The sequence below is a fragment of the Mugil cephalus genome, chromosome 10 (genome assembly GCF_022458985.1).
Source record: "Mugil cephalus isolate CIBA_MC_2020 chromosome 10, CIBA_Mcephalus_1.1, whole genome shotgun sequence".
Classification (NCBI taxonomy): Eukaryota; Metazoa; Chordata; class Actinopteri; order Mugiliformes; family Mugilidae; genus Mugil; species Mugil cephalus.
The window spans coordinates 20,219,058-20,241,769 of record NC_061779.1 but is presented as its reverse complement, the minus strand read 5'-3'; the positions used below and the strand labels follow the sequence as shown (position 1 = coordinate 20,241,769).

Here is a 22,712-nt window from a genome sequence, read left to right as displayed (position 1 = left end):
GATAGGATAGTCCCCTGTGGTGCCCCCACATTACTGACAACGGTATCTGACTGAGAGCCCCCCAGCCTGTTACCTGGGGCCTGTCAGACAGGTAATCAGCAATCCAGGAGACAGTGGAGGAGCTGACACCCATCCTGAGTAACTTCTCACTCATCAGAAAGGGCTAAATGCAGGTAGATGACAGCATCATGCACACCAACATGAGGCTGATACACAAAGTGAAGAGGGTCCAAGACAGGGGCCACAAGGGGTTTGAGCCAGGACGGGTCTCTCCAGGACCTTCATGACGTGTGATGTCAGTGCAACCAGTCTGAAGTCATTGAGGCCTGATGGGATGGGCTACTACAGCACCGTCACTGTGCAGGATTTTTGCCATAGCACCGGTATCCTTCAGAACTTCAGACTCAGACAGGTAGTGCAGGATGCCAGTCGGCTGTCAAAGTTTTCTACATGTGCACAAATATGTGTTAAAGCTGGTAATAGTCAGGAAGCAATCTTAGTGAGACTGCAAGATATGTGTAGCTTGGAGGAACAAAGAAATGCATTTTTGATGAATGACAGTGCTCTGTACCTCTGGGTTCACTCAGATAATATGTTTACTCAGGATAAAGGGCAACAGGCTGATGATTTATGGACTGAGCCAAAACTGTGCACATTCATAAGGATAAAAATACATAATTTTGAAGGATGTTCAACGTGCTCCATGAATGATGCAGAAAATGGGTTCCATTTTGTTTTATTGTACTTTTTATTGGCAGCTGCACGGTTCATTGTTTATTAAGATAAAACAGATGTTGACTTGGTAAGTATGGACTGATCAGGCTGTTCACATACAAAACATATCCCAGATATTTTCAGAGAGCCTGAGAGCAGAGAAAAAAATCAAGCTTGTCAGGGTAAGCTTTGTATGTGTGACAGTTGTTTTCTCTAAACTGTGTCCAGGATAAGACAGCTTTGTGTTTGTGGGTGCATGTTTTGCGGATTTATGCGGTGTATTATTATCCAGCCTCTACTGCACATGAAGTTTACTGAAACCTCAGAGTTTTCTAGGACAGGGCCAATGCCCCACAAGCATTTACGAAAGCAAACACACTCTCTGATAGGATAGCTGTTAACCATTACTGGTGCACAATTAGATTTGCTATCTTTGCTGTGTATTCAGTCTGGAAGTCATTACCATCACTGCACACAGGCACTACGCACACTGTCAGGTACATCCCCATCCCCCCACACTCTCCACCTGCCCCCTCCTCAGCTGACATTACTTGTCATGATGATAGATTGATCATACATCAGCCAGAGGGGTTGATGTCCTCTCATCATAGTCTGTCAGTCTCTTTTCCTAACCTACTTACTGCCTTTCTAGTCCTATCCGTCCTGTCTGTCTGAAGCCAGTTGGTTGGAGTGTCCTCTTAATCTTGTTGTCTCCAGCTGGGTTGATTGAGGACTTTTTGTTTGCTGTCTCATGTATTTGTCTCATTTACCTGTCGTATTTTAACATTCAGCATACCACCCCACACTTTTTTGGTTCTTGGTTTTTAATCTGCTGATAGCAACATCGTTTTCATCTTTGTTCTTTGTAAAATCTCCAACTTACACGCCTAACGTGTAGCACCTCGTTTTCTGTAGATTTGCTGCGACTGTTGCCTTCTGGGGAAGGCAGCCCAAGAGCAGGGCTTACCCTGTGACTCCAGCCTGAGCCTGGGCCACCAGTGCGGGATAGTGTCCCGTGCCTGTTGCATGGATGGGGCCTCAGACAGCCAGAAAGCACTGACAGAAGAATGTGAGTAGAGGAATATACAATTAGACAGTAGGTTACCATTTTTGCTCACATGTGTCTTTATATCAAAGCTCAGACATAATGGTAGGAGACGTAGGATACAAACTGCTGCAAAACCACACAAGGGTATATAAAATAAAGTCAATAATTTAGAGAAATCAGATGTGCTAGCATCAATATAGCCACACTGCCCCCTGATGGATTAATGCTGTCATTGTTGCTAATGGACATCAAGAGTGGATATAGTTCAAGAAGAAAAGTATCTTTTGGACTATTAAGTTCTAGCACAGAAGAGAAACCGCTCTATTGTTTTTATTGCTTTTATTTATTTATTTTTTCAAACTTAAGGCTATAGCATTTGGTAAGACATAAACAAACATGCTGTTCTTTTCCTCCCTCACACAGTGCCAAACCAGGATGACACGAAGGAAAATGGAGACGCTTCAGAGCCAAGTGACTCGTGCAAAGGTACATTAGTTTAATAAGCAAACAAATGCTTTTTTAAAGGTAAAAGCTTCTTTTTTAAAATAAATAAATAAATAAAAATCAACTAATCAGTTATCAATATTTCGTGTTCCTCCTCAGGGAAATGTGATCATCACTGTGTGGGGGGTGACACTTGCGGGTGTTTGAAAGGCTACAAACTCAACACAGATGGAAAGAGCTGTGATGGCAAGTCAATTTTTCACACATTTTTCATCTCCTGAGAATATTACAGTACCAAGACTCACACACAGATTTGAGATTCAAAAATAATACAAATTGTCTCAAGACACTTTGCAAAATCCAGTCTTAAACTTGCCTGAAACCTCCAAAAAAAAAAAAAAAAACTCGATAGGTGGAGAGGATTGACGCGTTTTGTCTCCTTTTCTCTTTCAGATATCAATGAGTGTTTGTTGGGAGCCAGCAACTGTCGGGCTGGAGAGCGTTGCATCAACACAGAGGGCTCATTCCGCTGCCAGAGGGAGGTCAGCTGTGGGACTGGCTATGAGCTCACTGACAGCAACAACTGCAAAGGTCAGTTTCATCGCAGTCGTTTAGTGAGACATTGTGAACATGGATCCGCGTGTATCTGTTGTGTGCTCAGTGGCAGTTGCTCTGTGATATCTCCATCCAGACATTGACGAGTGTGAGACTGGCATCCATAACTGCGGCCCTGCATTTGAGTGCCAAAACACCCAGGGCTCCTTCCGCTGTCTCCCCAAGGTTAAGTGTGCGGCTGGATATATCCAGGACGCCCTCGGAAACTGCATCGGTAAGAAAAAGATTTACTGCGTAGAGCAATCCAGACAGCCCTCTGAGAAGTTTTCTTTAAAGGCGTCATGTGGAAAATATTTTAGTTATTTTTTGGACAGATGGCAGTCTGTCTTTAAAATGAAATTACAGTGAAATTAATGAATGGAGTTGCCCTAACCAAGAGCTTTCATGTGCAAAATGCAAGTTACAATCAGTCCAGTGTCATCAGTCGCCATCTCTTCGGTTTTGTCCACATTAAGCAGCAGGCAACTTCTTCCTGCCCACTCCACAAATCTGTCCGCTAGATTCCTCCTCCACTGCTTATCAAACCCCACAACTGCAGAGTCGTCATAAAACTTCTGTGACACCACTCCAAGTTATATTGATTGTCAGTGGTGTATAAGGTGAACAGGAAATGAGAAAGAACAGCGAAACCCCCACACAACTCAGCACCGCCACATCAAACAGGACACAAACTGTCCAAACTGTGGCCTGTCTGTCAGGCAGTCAGTGATCCAGGAGACAGTGGACCCGCCGACACCCATCGGGCCCAGCTTCTCACCCACAAATGAAGGCTCGAGAAATCAAAGAACGCGATTCTCACTGAGTTCTCACCGTCATATGGCAACTGAATGTGCTATGGCGAGATTTCTCAGCTCACCTTGTAGACTGAAAACAATGGTAATACACAAACATTCTTGAATTCTTGAGTTGTATTTCCTCTCAAAATGATGATTCCTTACTACTTTGAAATTAACACATGCGCCACCATGTGTCCAAAAGTGATCTTTGGTAATATTTATTTACTTTGAACACATTTGTGTTCACATGGAGATGAACTCCTGAGGTTGTCATGGCGCTATGGGATCGCCAGTGCCACCTGCTGGACATTTTTCAAACCGGATTGAAGGCAACGTGTGCAACATTGCTCTTTGAATCCCACACTTTGTGGGATGTAGGGTGTAGTGCAGCACCACTGCCCTGCTAGCGTGACGTCTGACAATAAATCTCATTATTTGTTTGCCTGCGTTATGAGTCTTCGATCATTATAATTCACTGACAAAGAAAGAATCAGGACAGGATGGATAGGTACAGTACAATTTAAAGCATAACAGTAAGCATTTTAAATGCGGAATCAAGCTCATCGTAATTATCGTAATGGTTTTATTAATTCCGCAATGTCACCTGTGTCTTTGTTTTCAGACATCAACGAATGCGTAACTGGGTCAAGTCCATGCAGCAGAGGCCAGACCTGCATCAACACAGACGGCTCCTACACCTGTCAGAGGAACTCCGTTAACTGTGGTCGAGGGTACCACCTCAACGAAGAGGGCACACGCTGCATTGGTACACCTGGAAAGCTCATCTCACCTGCACACAAAGCGACTTACTCACCACCTAGACACTGATGGCACGGAGTTCTTTCTTTATCTCTCCACAGATATCGATGAGTGTAAAGGCCCCGAAAAAGTCTGCGAAGGTCACGTCTGCATCAACATACTGGGGTCCTACCGCTGTGAGTGTGAATCCGGCTACAACTTCAATAGCATCAATCGGGTTTGTGAAGGTAAGCGGCGGTCACCTCTCGGGTCGTCAGCACACTTGTGCGCCAAATGCATGGTGCCACTCAGAGTCTGTGTCATGAGTCAGAATTTCTGAATCTCACTGTGGAATTTTTTTTGCGGACTTTAGATGTTAATGAATGCAGGCACTACCCTGGCCGCCTGTGTGCTCACAAGTGTGAGAACAGCCTGGGTTCCTACAAGTGCAGCTGCACCACGGGCTTCATGCTAGCACTTGATGGCAGGAATTGTGACGGTAAGAAAATGATGTTGAATTGAACACCGCGTTTCTTTCTGAATGGGATGACCCTTTGGCTTGGTATTTACATCTAAAGCTAAGGAATATGACTATACAGTCCTAGATTTGTAATCCATCTTTGGCTCTGTTGTGTTTCCTATTGTGGCCCTTTAAGTTTGACTATCTTAGGAAAAAAGAAAAACTCCACACCTGCAGAGTGCGAATGTTTCTGTTGATAACGATAAGGAATGAGTTAATATCCATAAACTAGAAGGCTGAAGTTAATAATGATCTGTAATCATCTTCTCTCCCTGTAGATGTGAATGAGTGTGATAGCAGCCCATGTAGCCAAGAGTGTGCTAACGTCTATGGCTCCTACCAGTGCTACTGTCGCCGTGGATATCAGCTCAGCGACATAGATGGCATGACTTGTGAAGGTAAATTGGAACCATTTAAACAGGTGCTTGGAGGGATTCATGATTGACTTTGGGTTGTAAATAAAATCTATAACATACACTGACTCTTTGGTTTGGCTTGTCTGTTTCCAGATATAGACGAGTGTGCCCTGCCCACTGGAGGGCATATTTGCTCCTATCGCTGTCACAACACCCCCGGGAGCTTCCACTGCTCCTGCCCCGTCAACGGCTACACCTTGGCGATAAACGGGCGCGGCTGCCAGGGTGAGCTGACCTCGCTGTCATGTCAGAGGTGCACGTCGCAGACGGATTTGTAAAAACGTGTGTTTGTCGATGTTCTGAAAACACTTTTTTCCACTTGGCTGTGTCCCAGATGTTGACGAGTGTGTAACAGGAACGCACACGTGCTCAGAGAATCAGACCTGCTTCAACATACAGGGAGGATTCCGGTGCCTGTCTTTTGACTGCCCGAACAACTACAAACGTGTCGGACAGACGTGAGTGTTACTGAAGTCACTGGGGTGGGGGGTGGGGGGCACGTTCACGGACAGACACAACACTGGACATGTGGTTTGTGTATTAATAGACAAACAGAAGGTCATCAGAAAGCCTCATGAACAGAAACACTCAGTAAGCAGGGTTCAAAGTCAGCCACATGAGGCGAACTCTTTTACATATTCATGTATGGATCAAGGCCCTGCATGTCCAGTATGCTGGAATGACTTCAGAGTAGATTTGGCTGTAGCATGTTAAAAAAAAATGCATTTTTTTTTTTTTTTTCCCAGTTTTTATTTTGGCACAAATGCAGTCGAGACTGCGTATCTCCACCTTTGTTTTGAAGCAGTGGTGACAGAGCGTCTTGCATGAACCCACGGAAGAGCACCATAACTGGCGTTAGGCTGCTGAAAGTGACGTTTCTTTCACTGCATGCCATGCACGGCAAATGAAATTTACACCTGGTCTCTCTTTCTCTTTCTCCCTCTGCCTGTTTTGTTCTGTCTCGTCCTGTCCTGCCCTGCCCTGCCCCCCACCCCTCTCTCTTTGCAGTCGATGCGAACGCTTGCTTTGCAATGAGTCTGTCGAGTGCCTGACCATGCCCGTGAGAATAACCTACTACTACCTCACCTTCCCCACCAACATCCCCGTCTTCACCAACATCTTCCGCATGGGCCCCTCCCACACCGTGTCCGGCGATGACATCCAGATCGCTATCACTGCGGGCAACGAGGGCGGCTTCTTCAAGGCGGAGCGGATGCCCACTGGCGGCGTGATGTCCGTGGCGAAGCTGCTCAACAAGCCGCAGGACTTTGCGCTGTCTGTGGAGCTGAAGCTGCGTCGCTACGGCTCAGTCACCACGTACCTGGCCAAAGTGCTGGCGTTCGTTACCCAGGATGAACCCAGAGTGCCTTATAACCCCCTACTAGAATAAAAGAGCTACGTACGTCACACGAGTTCCTATGCTCTTAAAAAAGATGTGTCATCTCAATTGGGTAATCTCGAGAAGAAGTCAAAAGATTGCACGGCGCATGCAATATGTGGATAGTAAACCTTCGATTAAATGTTGTCTTCATGAAAGTCATTAGCTGAAAATAACTGAGAGGCCTTTTGGTTCAGCTGTGGTTTGTAGGACTACTGAGACATATTATTTAGACAATAACAGTGTTTAATCCAATTCAGTTTAACAGCATCACAAAATACGTCTTCTGAAATGAACATTATAACAGTCACGAAGGGGGATTTCAGGCAAGACTTTTACTATTACATAAGCATTATACTGCATTTGTGATCAAAAGCACAACTAATGTTTTGTCAAGTGAGTGTGATATATACTGTAGGTACATCCAGGTGATATTTGTGATTATCCCATGAGTCTGGGACTCTTCGGGCAACTCTCAAAAAGCTGCCCCCTTTCAGTTTTACTCTATGCTACATTGCTTCGTTTTAACGAACTCGAACCTGAGTCTGCCCTTCTGTGAACGCACGTGAAACATGACACAGCCTTTTTAAGAATGTACAAAAAAAATACATTAAACACACAAAATCAGAAAGAATAAGCACACTTTTTAGTTTCATTTTACTTAATGTCTTTTCTTTAACTCTAGTCTCGAGGGTCGTTAAATTGCGGCAGCGCGCATTAGGTCCAACTGAATGTAATTTCTTTTTCTTTTTTTTTTTTTCCAGAGGTAAGGCATTGTCAAAGCCGCTACTGTAGATGGCGTCCTAGGTTAGGGCAAGTCATGAAATGGTAACAGCCCAAGCCTGCGCACGACCGAGTGTAATTTGACGACGGTTGCATGATAAAGTCTGACGTTTTGCAGTATTTTATGGTTATGTGTTGGATGAACAGTTTTCTATTAAAAGTGAAATAGAAATAACACATGTTCAAGTCAAATCCAGTTTTTTTGATAATGGTGAATTGTGGGCTTTAATCGAATGCAGCAAGGGGAGCAGTTGGAATGTGGGGCCAGATCACAGATGGAGGCATGAAGAGTTCCCTCACATGGTCTCACATTACTATTATTCCAATGGCTTGAGTGAAGACGAAATGCAACGAGGCATACCAATCTCCATCAAACACTTTAACTCGCGAATCCACTAAGTGATTTAGTGGCGTAAAAAGTGTGATTTGACAGCTGCAGTCTGTAAGCAAGGCATTAAAATGTACACGGGGTACAACAACACAATTTATTAAAACTCTTGATAATTGTAGTAATTAATGTTTTTCATTTATTTTAGAAGTAATATATTAGATGCACTAAATACACTCCAAGTCAAGCCTGATAACCAAAACAGATACTATAGGAAAATACTTAAAATTTCACTATTTCCAGAGTCATTTAAGTAATTCCATACCTTTAAATTCCATTCATCAAGCAGATTGGACCTGGTGGATTGTTACTCCCAAATGTCAGTTACCATGCACCGCAGCTACATCTGTTCGCGGCAGTTATTTTCATGCACATCCCTTTAGCTCCCATTACATTTTGGGCTTAATGTGAAATGCACAGATTTCCACTGCATACTGCGGGTGTAAACCCCAAAGCAGACAGATAATCCAAATGAAGGCTGAGTAAGTGACACACGATGGGATGCAGTGGCAAAGGAGAGGGAAATGTGCACCAGCAGGAGAGAGTATAAATAGTCTGACATGCTGTGAGGCTGCTGCCCGAGGGCTGTGGCTTATAATAACTGTAAATTCAGATGTCCTAGGTTCCTCCTGTCCTGAGCTGTCAGGCCAGTAAGGATGCACTTGGTCCCGAGTGGGGATATCCTTAAAATAAGAGCATAGTGGCGCGCAGGAGTTTTTTCCTCCCCTTTGACTTTGAGTTATGGGGCTCTGGGCTCTGGCCGGTGGTCTGAACAATTTGTGGTACGGCAACATCACCGCGCGCAAAATGAATGATGCCCTGCAGTGTTTGTGTTGGGGCGTTATCAATGTGCCGACTATAAATAATAATTACAAAAAAAATAAAAGGCTGCTTGACCAGAAGACTTTCATCCAAAAAGCCTGTTTTTCTTTCTGGTCAGAAAGTATTGGGGTTTTTTCTCCTGGGCTGGGCCACGTGAGGCATGGGGAGATGAAGAAGACGACGTGCATATGTTCATGCGCGCATGCGTGCATGACGAACACACACTCATATACATGGGGCATGTTTGCATGTACAAATGCCACAAATGAACGCAGACGTAAAGTGCAGGGCAGATCCACTAACACAGACAGAAACTGTAATTACCTTCATTTCCTGTCATAGCTTTGAAGCGTGTGTAAAGGGGCAGTTCACCCTGGGTCATTATCTTCTCGTAAATTTTCTCTCCACCCCACCAGCTTTCACCTCGTCCTCTAGAGCCCCACGCGGGTCTATTCTGCAGCGCAGGCCGTGGTATTATAAACTCGGAGAACATTTTGTGGGTTTGGCCTGGTCCAAAGCAAAACTTGGACCCACCCGCTAATTGCTAATTACAAGCCCCTACCCTGCGGCGGCTTGACTTTTTGTCAGGGGCTTCTCTCCTCGCTCTCTCCATGAAAGGAGCCCTGCAACCCAAACCGGGGGCCGAGCTTTGAGCTCCAGCAGATAGGTCCCCTGAGGTGTGCCAGAGATCCACAGCTCATGACTCACAATGTGGCTATATGGCTGCCATGCACATTAACTGGACTTATACATGGCAACTTGGATGTTTTCGTAACCAAATATAATCGTGTACTGACATGTCTCCTTTGTGAAGGCTGAGCTTGCAAGTCATAATCATGGCCTTTTTTTTTTTTGTTTCCTCGTGATCACAAGTTCCTCATTGTTTCAAAGAGCGGCTCTTGATTTATGAGCTTGTTAATGCCTTAGAAACCTCTCTCAGAGTCTTATGTAGCAGACAGGTAGTGAATAGTGATGCTTCAGGTGGCGTTAGCTTTGGGAGCCAGCAGAGGCCCTCCGTTCCCGTCGACCTGTCACTGATTAGTCTGTGGAATAAACAAAGCCCTAAATAATAGGATGAGAGCTGCCCTGGGGAGAGGCAGGGGAGTTGTCTCGTCATGTTGCTCACAATTTAGGAGTCTTTTAGAACACTCCCTTGCCCCATAAATCCTCCTCAAGAGATTATCTGATGTGAAGCCGGGGATGCTCAGCAAATCCAAATATTTTCCTGAGCAGGTTGTGGATCATTCTCTGTGAGTGTAGTAATTCATTTCCCACACAGCTTGAAATAGTGCATCAGAAAAGCATCAATGGCAGCACGAGTCTCCACAAGCTCCAAAGCTTGGCTGCGGCAAGAGCTTTAGCTATTGTTGGTTTATTATTCTTCCAGACCACATAGAATTTGATTGTTTTTGATGTTGAGTGCTATATCCAGTACCCCTGCCGTCTTGTTCAGATATTGTTTGTGTAGCTGCCATTGGAATTGACCCGCCGAGTTCTCACAGAGGGCTGCACCCAAAGATGCCCTGTTATTGTGAGCTTTAGAAACCAAAGGCAGTTTAAATAGACTGTCCCTAAAGGTCAGAGGCCATGTGTGTGTTTGTGCTCTTTTTTTTTTTTTTATATGTGTGTGTGTGTGTGTGGGTGTGGGTGTTTGTTCTCCCCTTCAGAGTGGCGAGGGTTGAGCGCTCTGATATCGTTCGCTGTCTGAAATCCTGTCTGCCCAATGACATCGCCTGTGTTCTGGACCCCACGCACTCGGTGTCCCACACCTTCATTTCCTTGCCCACGTTCCGGGAGTTAATGAGGCCAGAGGGTAGGTACAAGTCCATTTTTTTTTTCTTCTTTGAATACTTACATGAAACATTTTGTGATCTAGATGAACCAACACTAGTGGAAAAACAGGGTGAAGCTCATTCCTGTTTGAAGAGAAGACACATTTGTGTGGACTACATGTCTTCCATTAGTCCTATCTAACTATCAGCAAGTGACCTGAAGACTGCTTTCAACAAATGACTAAATGCAACAAAAAATTTGGAAGGGCCCACCTAGACTTTTCCATAGAGACTTGAAGCTTTGGTTTGAGACAGAATCTTTGGAAACATCAAATTTGTAGACGTGGTCCTACCCTTTTTCTGTTCTTTTACTCTCCTTTATCCCCCATCAATCTCCCTCCCATACTCTCCCATACACTGCATCTCCCTGCATTTGTCAAAATCCACAGGACTTCCCCCAAATTAGCTATTCCATGATGGTCTCCGTGCAGTCCGGGCTTGGCTGGCCCTCACCGGAGAGTAAAGTGCCATGCTGGTTGTATAGAAGTAACCGCGGTAATCATTCCCAAGCAGTGACAGCTGACAAGCATCTATTGGCCGGCATGCAGCGCATGCTTCAGGCACACTCATGCTCAACGTCACAGGGAATTAGAATCTTGTCATTTCTCATAAGCTCCGAGCCGGGGTGTAAAGGACTCGAGGCCCTTTAGCTGCATTGAAACGCCCCAACCTCTCTGTGACCCTCTCAGTGTACAATAAACACAGGCCCTTCCGTCTCCAATTTTATTGTTTTTTTCTCTGAAACAAAGAAAGACAAAGAGCGAGAGTTGGCACGAGCTTGGCAAAGCAATCCTACTGTCATTATGAGGGTTTAGGCTGCGAAAGCTTTCTATGTCTAATTGTTATCTTCCAACAGAGATTGTCTTCCTGAGAACAACGGTGCCGGCTTACGGGTCCTATCACTTAGGCAGTTACGACGTCAAGTTTGACATCCTGGAGGGCAACGTGGAGAACGCCTTTGACATCATCAAGAGAGTGGAGAACGGAATGTATGTGGGTGAGTGCTCGCTGGGAAGGCCGGCGCAGTTTGACAACTTTAACATTCAACATGCCTCTGCAACTGGAAACTGTGTCTTCTTCTTGACAACAGAGGCGGTTTGTCTGACCAAATACCTCCATTTATATTTTTATTTTATCTTAAATCAATGTCACATTTGTGCAAACCAAATGGTGCGCGAAAATTCCCCGAGGAACGTCTGGACTGTTTTACATGAGCACATCTGACACGGGCTGTTCTGGATTTTTCGGCGTGGTGGCATCGTGTAGATGTCAACATCTTCACTGGGGCTCTTGTGTGTCTGTGTCTTGGGAGAGCCGTCCTCTGAGAAGCTCTGTGAGACAGACAAATACCTCCCCAGATGTTTTTGCCTCCCCAGATATTTGGCACCAGTCTCCACGGTCTTGTGGTTGAACAAAGTACCATTTAATTCACTTATCCACGGCTATGCTTACACCAAAGTTTGTTACGTTGCACAATAAGTTGTATGTAAGTGGTAATGTGCCCAAACGGAGGTTTGTGAATCAACACGTGAGTATTCATGTGCATATTGTTGCAGGCAGTAACAGGCAGTTCATCATAACTACCCATTAGGTGACTGCCACCGTACGAGCACGACTTTGCACTTCTTCAAGTAGGAGGAGCGGATACCATCTTCAGTGGTGTGTAACAACAACACATGTTTGGGTAGGAGCCATTCCCATCCTTCAGTCTGGTGGTGACCCAAGGCTGTTGCATGCCTGCAGGAGAGCTGAGCTGAGCCTTGGCCCGGGGAGGATAAGGGCGAACTCAGCCCGAGGATGACACATTGTTGGGCCCGTGTAGGTGTTTTTGTTTTGGTTGTGTGCCCCAGCGCAGACAGGGTGGTAGTGCAAGGACATTTTTTTTTTCTCCTCCTAATGATAGATGAAGCGATGGCCTGTCAGTATGCACATCTGTCTTCGCAGAATGAAAGGCAGCGAGGGAGGAGCGGGGAGCATGTGGCTGTCATTGGTTAAGGCTGGATTGTGGGCGCACGCAACCGTTCCTCGCTTGTACACTTGCAGAAACAGATGTGTGCTTATCAAACACGCCCAAATAATTCACGAAGAAATGGCAATAATTCACATGAATTGCATTAAAGGCAGTCATAATTATATTGCATATAATGGTATGCTTTTGTTGGAATGCACAATGGTGTAATTCTGCACGAGTGATAAGCCTTATTTTGTAATATATCATTTCAACTGCGTGCGTGTGTCTGTGTACATGTGTATAAAGGGGATTTAGGAGAAATTCCCTGTTTATAGCAGCGCTCATTTGCAGGGGCTATGTGTGTGTGTGCGCAGGGGAAGCAAAGAGAATCCGACTGCGGAGAGGGGGAAAGACAAAGCTGTCGAGAGACAACTGTAATTCAATGAAAAAGAGAGAGAAAATATGTGCAGAAGTAATCCTGGGCGCTGTGCTTCATGTGGTTAAATGTATTGTTCCATTTCCCCACACTAGGCCTCAGTGTCTCGCCGAGCATTAGAGCACTTAAACTGACGACCACATGAAAGGCCTGTTTGTGAAGAGCCACTTCTCTCCCAAGCCCGTTGGATGCTTATTGGATGCAGCTCTTGCATGTTAGCACCAGTACCCCCATCGCATATCCAAACTGAGGCCCTGTGCACCGGAGCCTTTTGGTCACCGAGTGCTCGCCGTGGAGTGTGGCGTCCATGTTGCGACGGAGGCCCTCTTGGTTTTACTTAGTGGGCTGTGCTGCTGGTGCTTTGGCCCGCAGATGCTGCTGTTGCGTAACCATTGTGTGAGGCTCGCTGACGTGTCACTTAAGGAAGCTTAGTTTCCAGCATCTCCAGTGTCTCCAGCAGTGGTATTACAGCTTGGTGGGATGTGAAGAGTGGCAGACATCGAGGCTCCACTAATGAACAAGTGTATGAACTCAACCTAACTCGGGCCATTATTTTTGGCCCCCTTTTGTGTTATTGAATGGGACAAAAGAGGCAATTAGGCATCCTCAGAATCTGCTGCTAACGTGAAAAAGTGATTCCTAAAAAGTTTGACTGGCCGATGCTCTTTTCCGTTACACTAACTCATTTTGCGTTTCAAAAAGCCGTCGGCTGTGCGCATAGGCACGCAGTGTGTGCACGCACACACTTGCGTATAGTATTGGCTGACAGCGTACCACAGCGTAAGAGCCACACCACTCTTTCCTATTTCCCAGTCATCCATCACAGGCTCTACCAGTGCTGTCACATCTGGACGACAACCCTGACAGCCTTACGCATCTGTGCAAACACACACACACACACACACACACACACACACACACACACACACTCCCTTGGCACTTGGAAAACATGATCTAAAAACAACCGCACACTTACAAATTCTCTAGACGACCACAGGTGACCACTCAGACTCCCTTCAGGTAATTAGTTATATCTGTCATCTTTACAGAAATTCAGACAGCGGTTGAATCCTTTATTTGTGTTAAATCCGTCATGTACTTTTGATTCAGGTCTGACTGTTTGAATAGGGTTGACTGATTCCGGCAGTCAGCAGGTGGATGGATGAGTCCTTTTGAAAACACTGGCCCTGTCGTCTCTGCTAGGCTGAGGCTGTGATAAAATGGTCGAGGTTACCGTGTTTGCTTATATAATGGTGAAATACATCACAGCCTGGCCTCGCTTCATCATCTTCACATATCCAGGTCAGCTTGACGCGCTTTGACCAGTACGAGTCGTTGACAGACAATTTTATGGGCAGAAAATACTGAACGTCACATCTTTTCCGCCCGTAAAAAAAAGGCTAGACGCTGTTCTCGCGCTTACGCGAGATTTGATTTGACTCGGCCAACATCCTGACCAGTACCGCCGTGTGTAAATCCAATGTACAATGCAATCAGAAGTCAACTGTGGAATTTAACGGGTCGGCACACATTTAGTCACCCTTTGGATGTGTCCACATCACTCCTTTTCATGAGTAACGATTCGTCATGGAAAGATTTTACTCCCCATTAATCACCGCTGTCTATGTTTTGGTAGGAAAAGCTGATTTTTATCATGTAGTATTTATGTTTATCTTTCTGGACAGCAACAGATAACACTGTGTCTTCTCTTCATGAATCAAACTGAGCCTCTGGAGAAACTGTAAATCTTGGACGCCGCCGCTAAATTCCGACGGTTTTTGAACTTCAGGTGGAAATATGTCTTTGCGGTATCCTGTCCACGGAATAAACATCTTTTTTTTTTTTTTATTGCCTGTGGCACAGCACTGGCAGCCGGCGAGGCAGTCGCTTAGATGAATAAAAGAAGAGGAAGTGGACGGTTTGCCTCCGTGCAGGTAGCCATGGCTGTCTGCAGTGGCTGGTGGAATGTGAGCCCAATGTGTGAGACATGACTACTTCTGAGCCAGCGAAGCTTGTGGCTCTGACTTGCGGCCGCTATGGTGAGGAGTTGAGGACAGCCGTGGAGATAAGCAGATGACTAGCTCCTCCAGTCTGAGTGGCTGTCATTGAGATGAATCATGACATGGCAGCGACGGGCCCACCAGAGTGCGCCAAGCCCATAAGGAATACTTGTCTGAGGATTAGTACGTCTAATCAAAACAGGGTCTTCTCCACACAGTAAAACACACGGCGCTCCCCTCCGGTGGTCCACCACAATCTTAACGTACTGATGAAGAGATAGCGATGTGAAGATGTCATGCTCACAGAGACATGCCACATACCCAGCCAATAACACCCTGGTGTGAACACATATAGTACATATCACTTGCAATAAAACTGTCTTCATAATTCATCGTGATGCACTTATCTCCCTCGGCGCGGTGATCTATTTAATTTATACTCATCATTACTCTTTGCTTTCAGGCACTGTGTTTTTTTAGAAAATCCAGTGTTGTTTAGTTAACCACTCAATTCACAAAATTAATGCTGTTTTTATCCACGTTCGCGAAATGACATGCCGCAGATAGAAAGTACCTTAAAAGCTCGTTAACCTACTGTTACTTCACTCCATTTACAATAAAATATCCTGATTTAAGATTCAAACAAAGCAGTTTTTCATCCCCTATCCTCTTCCATTTGGTCCACGTTCAAGTCTATTTTATGCCTTTTAGTTACGGTTCTCAGCTTTGAAAGGTCGCTTGTAATGCAGTGTAAAGGTTGTGGTAAAGATAATGGTGCATGTTATGTCATCTCAGCTGCTCTGGCCCACAACTGCTAAAACAGAAAGTCCAAGAAAAGAACCAACCACTTCCCTGAGGATACTTTTTAATGATGTCACTACCCAGCGAGTGACACTGTCCAACAATGACCCATGGTCCATTTGAGAGATCAGTAAAGATGAATCACTGTTAATTGACCTTAAAATATCAAGCCGCATGTGCTGGCCTTTCAGAGCAGGAGTGCGCGTGGATCCCCGCCCCCTCTTTGGAGTGGTCAGAGTTGTGTTTGGACAGCCTGACCTGACCGGCCATCCAGTGACGAGGCTGTAAACACAAGATGCGGCCCCTGAGAGGGCTGTGCACTCTGCCTACATGCAGTTGGTTATGTTTTCATGCCAAGCAATTTGAAAGGATTGTATTTCAACCACGCTGACGGGTTATCAAAACTGAAATTGGTTGTTTTACTAATGGGGTAACAAGGGAGGTAGTTAGCAATTTCTTTGGCATGCTTTCTGGCTTTTTTGGACTTTTTTGAGAGAACATTTTAAGCGGTAAATAAATTGCTTTGTACATATATATAAATATATGCCAACAGCACCCCGCTCTTGTATATGTCAGTACATGTGCCTTCAAAACATATCTTAGTGATATCTGTAATGTTGCTGTATAATGCCCTCCAGTACCCTCTTTGCATACTGGAACTTAGTAAACCACCTGGCCACTGTCCAATGGTTTCACTGCAGTGAGCATGCATAGCGCCACAACCAGTGTGTCATTATACAATACTGTGGTAAGGCCAATGCATACTTTTCATTTGTCTTTGGTGTTAAACCCGTTCATTTTGGATTTTGTCATACACTTCCTCGCTGAGTTGTAGAAACCAGAAAACCCCGAAATTGTACTGTTTACATGTAACCATTCAATATTGCGGACCTCGTGGCCATGAAGGATGACAAATGGCATTTGGCATTTGCATCACTTTGTTTTGTGGCAGATTCTCTGCTACTAGCATGGATTTACTTAAGGCTGTCTTCTAGTAAAGGGGCTACTTTATGGTGTGGCGGAATGTTTTGGATAAAGGACAGACTGTACAGCTGGCTGTTTGATGGTGGCCGTTTAGGCCAGTGGGGTCACCTTTGCACCCTGCGGCAGTTGGAAGGACACCACAAACCTTTCCAGCGCTACGACGGGAACTCCTGCTCGGGTGCGCCAGGCCTCAGATGACATGACCTTGCAACCCAGTCACAGGGCAAATTGTCAGCTGCAGGGTTTTGAAAACTTCCCCATGTTTATTTATATGAAACTCAGGTGGTATGGTAGCCAATCAAAGTCAACCTGTTATGTGGCTGTTGGCTTTTTGCCTTATAGCCTGGATGAAATGTTAAAGATGAGTATGCGGTTGCGGTTTCACCCCAGGTTCACTGTGAGTACGCTGAGGCCCAGCTGTTAGCTGATGCTTTCCCCTCATTGAGGATACCACTGCGCTTTTGATGGGGAGCGTACGGAAACACAGAGTCATCATGTTAGGATTTCACAAAGGCTTCCAAGAGGTCACATAATATGACTTTAGTATCACGCTCCTTTGTGCAGCCCACAATATAATGACATAATAACCCCTCTTGTCCTCAAGGCTGTGCAAAACAAACTAAACAGAGGTTAGAATTTGAATGAAAATTGTTTGGACAAATGAGGGATTTCTTGCTATGCGGTGATACGTCTTACAGGTTAAGATACACTCATTGGTTTGTTACCACAGCTTTCCAGAATCTGAGATGACTTGAACTTAGCTGTGTTTCGTGTTAGGTGTCAAGTTATGGACTGCTAACTCGGAGGAAATTGGGGGATTTGGAGGGGATATTTGGCACTTTAATAGAATTTCTGCTCTTAAGCGAACTTTTGTGCCCCGTGCATGTGCTAATTAGACCACAAACAAATTTACAAAACACTTGTGGGCCCCGGACACATTCCACATCTTGCCCTGTTTAGATGCCCCTAATAAATTTCATTTTATGATTGTTTAGCTTCTTTGAATAGAAACAGTCTTTAGGGTTTTCAGAGGCAAACTTACCCTCAATTGACCCAGATTCTAATATTTGTCCTTAGTAGGTTTTGATGATACACGTACCGCACTACCATTAAATAAAAGCCTTAATGTCGGCCCATCTGTCTTTGCGGTGGTCCATGATGATATTTTACTCATCTCCGTTGCGTGCTTACTCAACCCAGAATGGAAGCTTTTGAACTGGTTCAGTTGCATTTAAGTACACTGACAAATAATGAATGTTTGGAAATTACTAAGGGTTCGCATTGGTCATCTCAGAGTTGCGTGCTATTTCGATTGGCTTGCGTCAGAAAATAATTTTCTCTTTTTCCATGTCAGTTATTTCCTTAATATTGCAGATGTTGTTAGGTTTAAGCAAAGGTTAGCTCTTTCTGATGGCGCTGACGGTTTGGAAACAATAAAATCTCAGACCCGCGCCCCTCCGTCGAGTGTCACTACGCAACAGAGTCCCAAAACATCAAAACAAGGGGGCAACCCTGGTGGAAGCGGGCCCCATTCCACACTCCTCCGAGTGCTTATCGCCTGAATCTTCTGGAATCTTTGTGTTCCCATGGATCTCACTCGAAGAAGGACGAGAGAGCAAAATAAAGTGAACCAGAGAAAGAGAAACAGCAGTTCAAGTTCCTATAGGTTTCCCCTCCCAAGATGGATTCCTGGAGGAATGCCTCCATGGTTGTATCGCGTGACTGAAACTGCTCCCCTCCATCAAACACATGGGACTCATTTACCCTTGTGGACCACAGTGATGGTGGCACAAACACCAGGCCCCCTCAGGAAGGAAGGAGAGGGAAGGGAATAAAAAATGCTGAATGACTGGGTGGGTGGGTGTCTGCTATCATACAATGCCAGTGTCCCAAAGGGCTGAGCGGATGGCGCATAAAGGATCATCACTTGCCCTGTAGTGAATGACAACCAAATGGGTTTTACTGCTTTGTTACAAGTACCGCAGAGAGGAGCCTCATAATTCAGACGGAACAAGGCAGAGATCTGTCATCTATTTGGTCCACGCTGAGTTCAACTCTTGAGTCATCCAGCTAAAAACTCCAACACTTTACTGACTCAGTCATGAATAAGAGGACCAGAAACAGAGGTTGTAGGTGCGATAGGAGTACAGTGAAGTGACTGTGCTGCATGACTGCACTCATAGGCGATAACTGTTCAGGCCAGAGCTGAAATGTCACCAAACCTTTGCAGAGAAAGGTCTTCTGACAGCCTGTACAAACACTGGCAAATTAAGTCAAAAACTGATACTTATATACTGGCTTTTTACATCCTTTGAATGCCCGGCCATTGGGGAATGCCATCCTAGGTTGCTGAAGTGTAAGTGGCTGGAGCCTACGCAGCAAACACTATGCGATGGGTACACCCTGGACAAGTTGTCCAGAAAAAGACACCTATATGTTCACACCTACAGCCAGTTTGTTAAGCTAAAAGGTACAGGAAGAACATGCGAACACAACACAGTTGGCTGACCTTTTTGTTATTGGGCAACAGCGCTCAGCAGTGTCCCATCCATAAATCAGCTAAATAATAGCCTTAGCAGAGTGGTTAGTGTTTAACTCTTTTCTATATTTACTAGAAGTCTTTTCTACCAAAGACGTCGCATTGTGAAAACCGAAAACACAAGTGGAATTGTGAATCCAGTGGCCCCGCACAGACTTATATTGCGCGTTATATCTGTTTCTGTTCAGTCAGAAAATAAAAAGAACCAAAAAGGCAATTCTTTGAAGAGCCAGCCGAGACTGGCTCCAAAAGCGCGTCAATCCCCATAGACCACCAATTTTAAAGACAAAACATTACAGCAAAAATAAATATGTTTACAGTCTGGTACAAAAAATGGGTTTGGTCTCTTTGGCTTATGACAAACTCATGACAACCATACAGGGGACTATTGTTTAAGCTGTTTAAATTATATTCAGGATTAAATTCATGCATAAATAAGGGCATGGATTGGAGTGAGGGGGAGTCAGACACTGCCAAGATGGTGACGGCTGGGGCCACCACACTGTAGGAGTTGAATGATTTCGGATTTTTTTAAGGTCAACTAATATGTGGTGTAAGTTGACGTCAACTGGTCGGTGACGTCACACGTATAAAACCACAGTACAAAGTATCGCTTTCTAACAATGAAATCTATGTTCTTGACCTGAATACATATTGTAGCGCTTCACACAAATGAAGCTACGGAGGCTTCCCTGCAAGGTAACTGAAGCTTGACCACAAACTATTGTCGGCTATAGTTCACGTCAACACCGTAAACATGTCAGTCTGCCACTTCTAATATCAGAAAAACAACAAAAATCTACAACCATAGCAACAATGCCAACTAATACAACACAACAGAACTGAATATAAACAAATGAGCTTATCAATACCATGTGTTGCAGATGTGTATAGCATATATAAGTCAGCATAGTACTTCCAGCGTGTTGTAACATAATATAATGTAGCAGGATAAAATAAAAGCAGTATATCTCAGAAGTCTCTTCATGTATAGCAGTTAAAAGTCTAATAACTTTAGTCAATGAAATTCACCAACATAGTGTTGATGTGCAGCCTCCTTCTCTCTGACTGTTGTTGAGAGGTTTTGGACCATTCCTGTTAGCGTTAGCGGATGCCTTTTCAGTTGAGTGTGCATTGCAGTAGTACATTTTTTGTATTTTGGACTTACTTAAATATTCCTACAGAAGAATATTAGAGCCACCCGTGAGAGAAAAAAAAAAAACAAGAAAAACAGAGGCAGTCGACTTTTTTTCATTATGCACTTCAAGAAAAAAAGACACAAACTTAGAAGAGGTGACCTCATTCGTGCAGTACATATAAATAAGTGAATAAATAAATAGTGGTGGCCCTTATACTATATATTATTCCATAGTCCGAAGTATAGTTTCACCACTTCATCTAACTACCTATATGGAATTTTGTAGAGAAGAACCATGCGTAGGTTGTTGACTTTTCTTCAACATTGTATTTTGTCTTTTTTTCTTGAAGTGCATGATGAAAAAAAATCTCCCTCCTCTCATTTTTTTTTCTAATGGGTGGTCCAAATACTCACAGTTGAAGAGGCTTCATATTTAGTGAAGTATTTCCACACACTTGAACTACTGCTAGTTTGCTGCAACGACTCACTTCACCTGTCTTCTCTGAGGCGTCTGTTAAACTACTTAAAATACACAGTTTAATTTTAACTTCATTTCTTTTATTGATGCATCATGGGGATTTATTTTCTCTACATTTAACCCATCTATTCGTTCACACAGCAGTGTGTACAATAAGCTGCCACGTATGTGGTGCCATGGTGTTTGTCATGGAAACTTATCCGTGGACAAGGGATTGGAAACCTGGGACCTTATGGTGCTAAAGCTGCTTTTTTAATTACTAGCCCGCGTGTTGGATCCCTCTGCACATGTGCACAGGCCTTGCTGTGACGGTGCATGTGTTCTTGAGTGGCGCATGGCCTTAATTGTCCTATAGGAGCCACACCTGAGAAGGTATGGATAAAAAGGAATGGCTGGAAAGGCCTAAGAAGTGTCCACTGTTGGGCTGCAGACGCTCACTTGGTTTCAACCAAGCCATTATTTTTGCAATTCTGCCATCTTTCTCTACTTGATGTAGTGCACCTTGGTGGTTGCACTTGCAATTAGCTCTTTGCAATAACCATTGTCCCAAGACTCATTTATGTCAACAGCACGTCATCTCTTTATTTTCAACTCTGGATGCATTTAGCCACAATGCTTTTAATGTGCATCAAGTCAATCTTGTCATTAGAAAACACATGTGAAACATAAATATAAGCTATAATTGTAAAGCATAGGTTGTTGAGCAAATTATGTAGATAAATGTATAAAACAGGTATAAAAACTCCATCACCTTTTCTGATGCTTTGTTATTGCAGCACTTTTAATTGACAAGTTGAAGATAATGTCACTGGAAATAGATTTTTGCTTAAGCTATATTACTGAAAGATAACAGCCAAACATGTCATGACACAACAGAGGAAGTAATTTGGGTCAGTAGTGCTTATGTACAGTGAATATTTTTATCTATCTACTTATTCCCACCAGTGTACCCATGAATCTCTCTCTTCTTCAGGTGTTGTACGCCAGGTGAAGATTCTGATTGGCCCAGTGACAACAGTATTGAAACTGTCCATGCGCAACCTGTCCACTCAGGGCGACGCTGGCCACAACATCATCAACGTTCACGTCTTTGTGTCCGAGTTTTGGTTCTGAGAAGGTGTTTTGTTAAATAAATGCTCAAATCAGTGTTGAAGGTCCTAGCTGCTTCTGATGAGAGAACTACACTATGACATGCTCCACCTATAGTGAAGAAATAAGGAAGAAATAAATATAAAAATGTCTCTTCTTTTTTATTGTTTTGTTTAAATTGTGTGCATGCATTTGGAAAGGTCAGGATAAAGGATATGATGGTTACATTCAACAATATTCCTTTCATGACATTTATGCCTTTTGTACCACTTTTCCTTTCTTACTGTGTGCAATGGATGAGGTATTTTTTCTATGGAATAAACACTATTTTAGTTACAGTACTTTGTTTGTTTGCATTTATATCCAGTGACATTTGAAGATCAGTATTTAGAATTCATCCACTACCCAATGGGACTGGACGTGTTTTCTGCAGGTGAAGACACAAGATAGCACGTCAGTTTGTAATGCATACATGCGTAGTTTAAAATCCTTGTATGCATCTACAATATGTGTCAATCAGGAGATAGGAATAGAAGAAGTACATAACATTGACTAGCTTGTGACAATACAATGTTCTGCAGGTAAACTTTTGGACCTGGTACTCACGTGGATAATACTTAGACATGTACCACCCACCTAGACCAGACCTGACACCCCCACCCCATAGCAATGACCCTCCCCACCACCAATAGGACCCAAAGACCCCCACTAACAACATTCTGTTGCCAGACTCCACAGGACACCCTCAGAAGGCCCATCTCCATTCTCTATGAGTCAGAAACGTTCTGGAGGCACAAGGGAGACATACAGTACACAATATTA

The 22,712-nt window shown here is 44.1% G+C and overlaps 1 protein-coding gene across 3 annotated transcripts in view; it reads left to right on the top strand.

Moving 5' to 3' along the window:
* Positions 1-22,228, top strand: part of fbln1 (fibulin 1) — a 31,148-nt gene extending 8,920 nt beyond the window's left edge. For 2 of the 3 annotated variants that reach the window (XM_047596985.1, XM_047596988.1), the window contains 14 exons: positions 1,630-1,783; positions 2,186-2,248; positions 2,366-2,452; positions 2,660-2,797; positions 2,898-3,035; positions 4,220-4,363; positions 4,458-4,583; positions 4,709-4,834; positions 5,134-5,253; positions 5,365-5,496; positions 5,606-5,729; positions 10,310-10,455; positions 11,331-11,471; positions 21,775-22,228. In XM_047596985.1, coding sequence (XP_047452941.1) covers positions 1,630-1,783; positions 2,186-2,248; positions 2,366-2,452; positions 2,660-2,797; positions 2,898-3,035; positions 4,220-4,363; positions 4,458-4,583; positions 4,709-4,834; positions 5,134-5,253; positions 5,365-5,496; positions 5,606-5,729; positions 10,310-10,455; positions 11,331-11,471; positions 21,775-21,914 — 1,779 coding nt within the window. In that variant the 3' untranslated portion in view covers positions 21,915-22,228. Of the gene's footprint in view, positions 1-1,629; positions 1,784-2,185; positions 2,249-2,365; positions 2,453-2,659; positions 2,798-2,897; positions 3,036-4,219; positions 4,364-4,457; positions 4,584-4,708; positions 4,835-5,133; positions 5,254-5,364; positions 5,497-5,605; positions 5,730-6,279; positions 7,610-10,309; positions 10,456-11,330; positions 11,472-21,774 lie in introns of those variants that run through there. The other variant, XM_047596987.1, reaches the window with a different exon arrangement.
* The last annotated feature ends 484 nt before the right edge of the window (positions 22,229-22,712 follow it).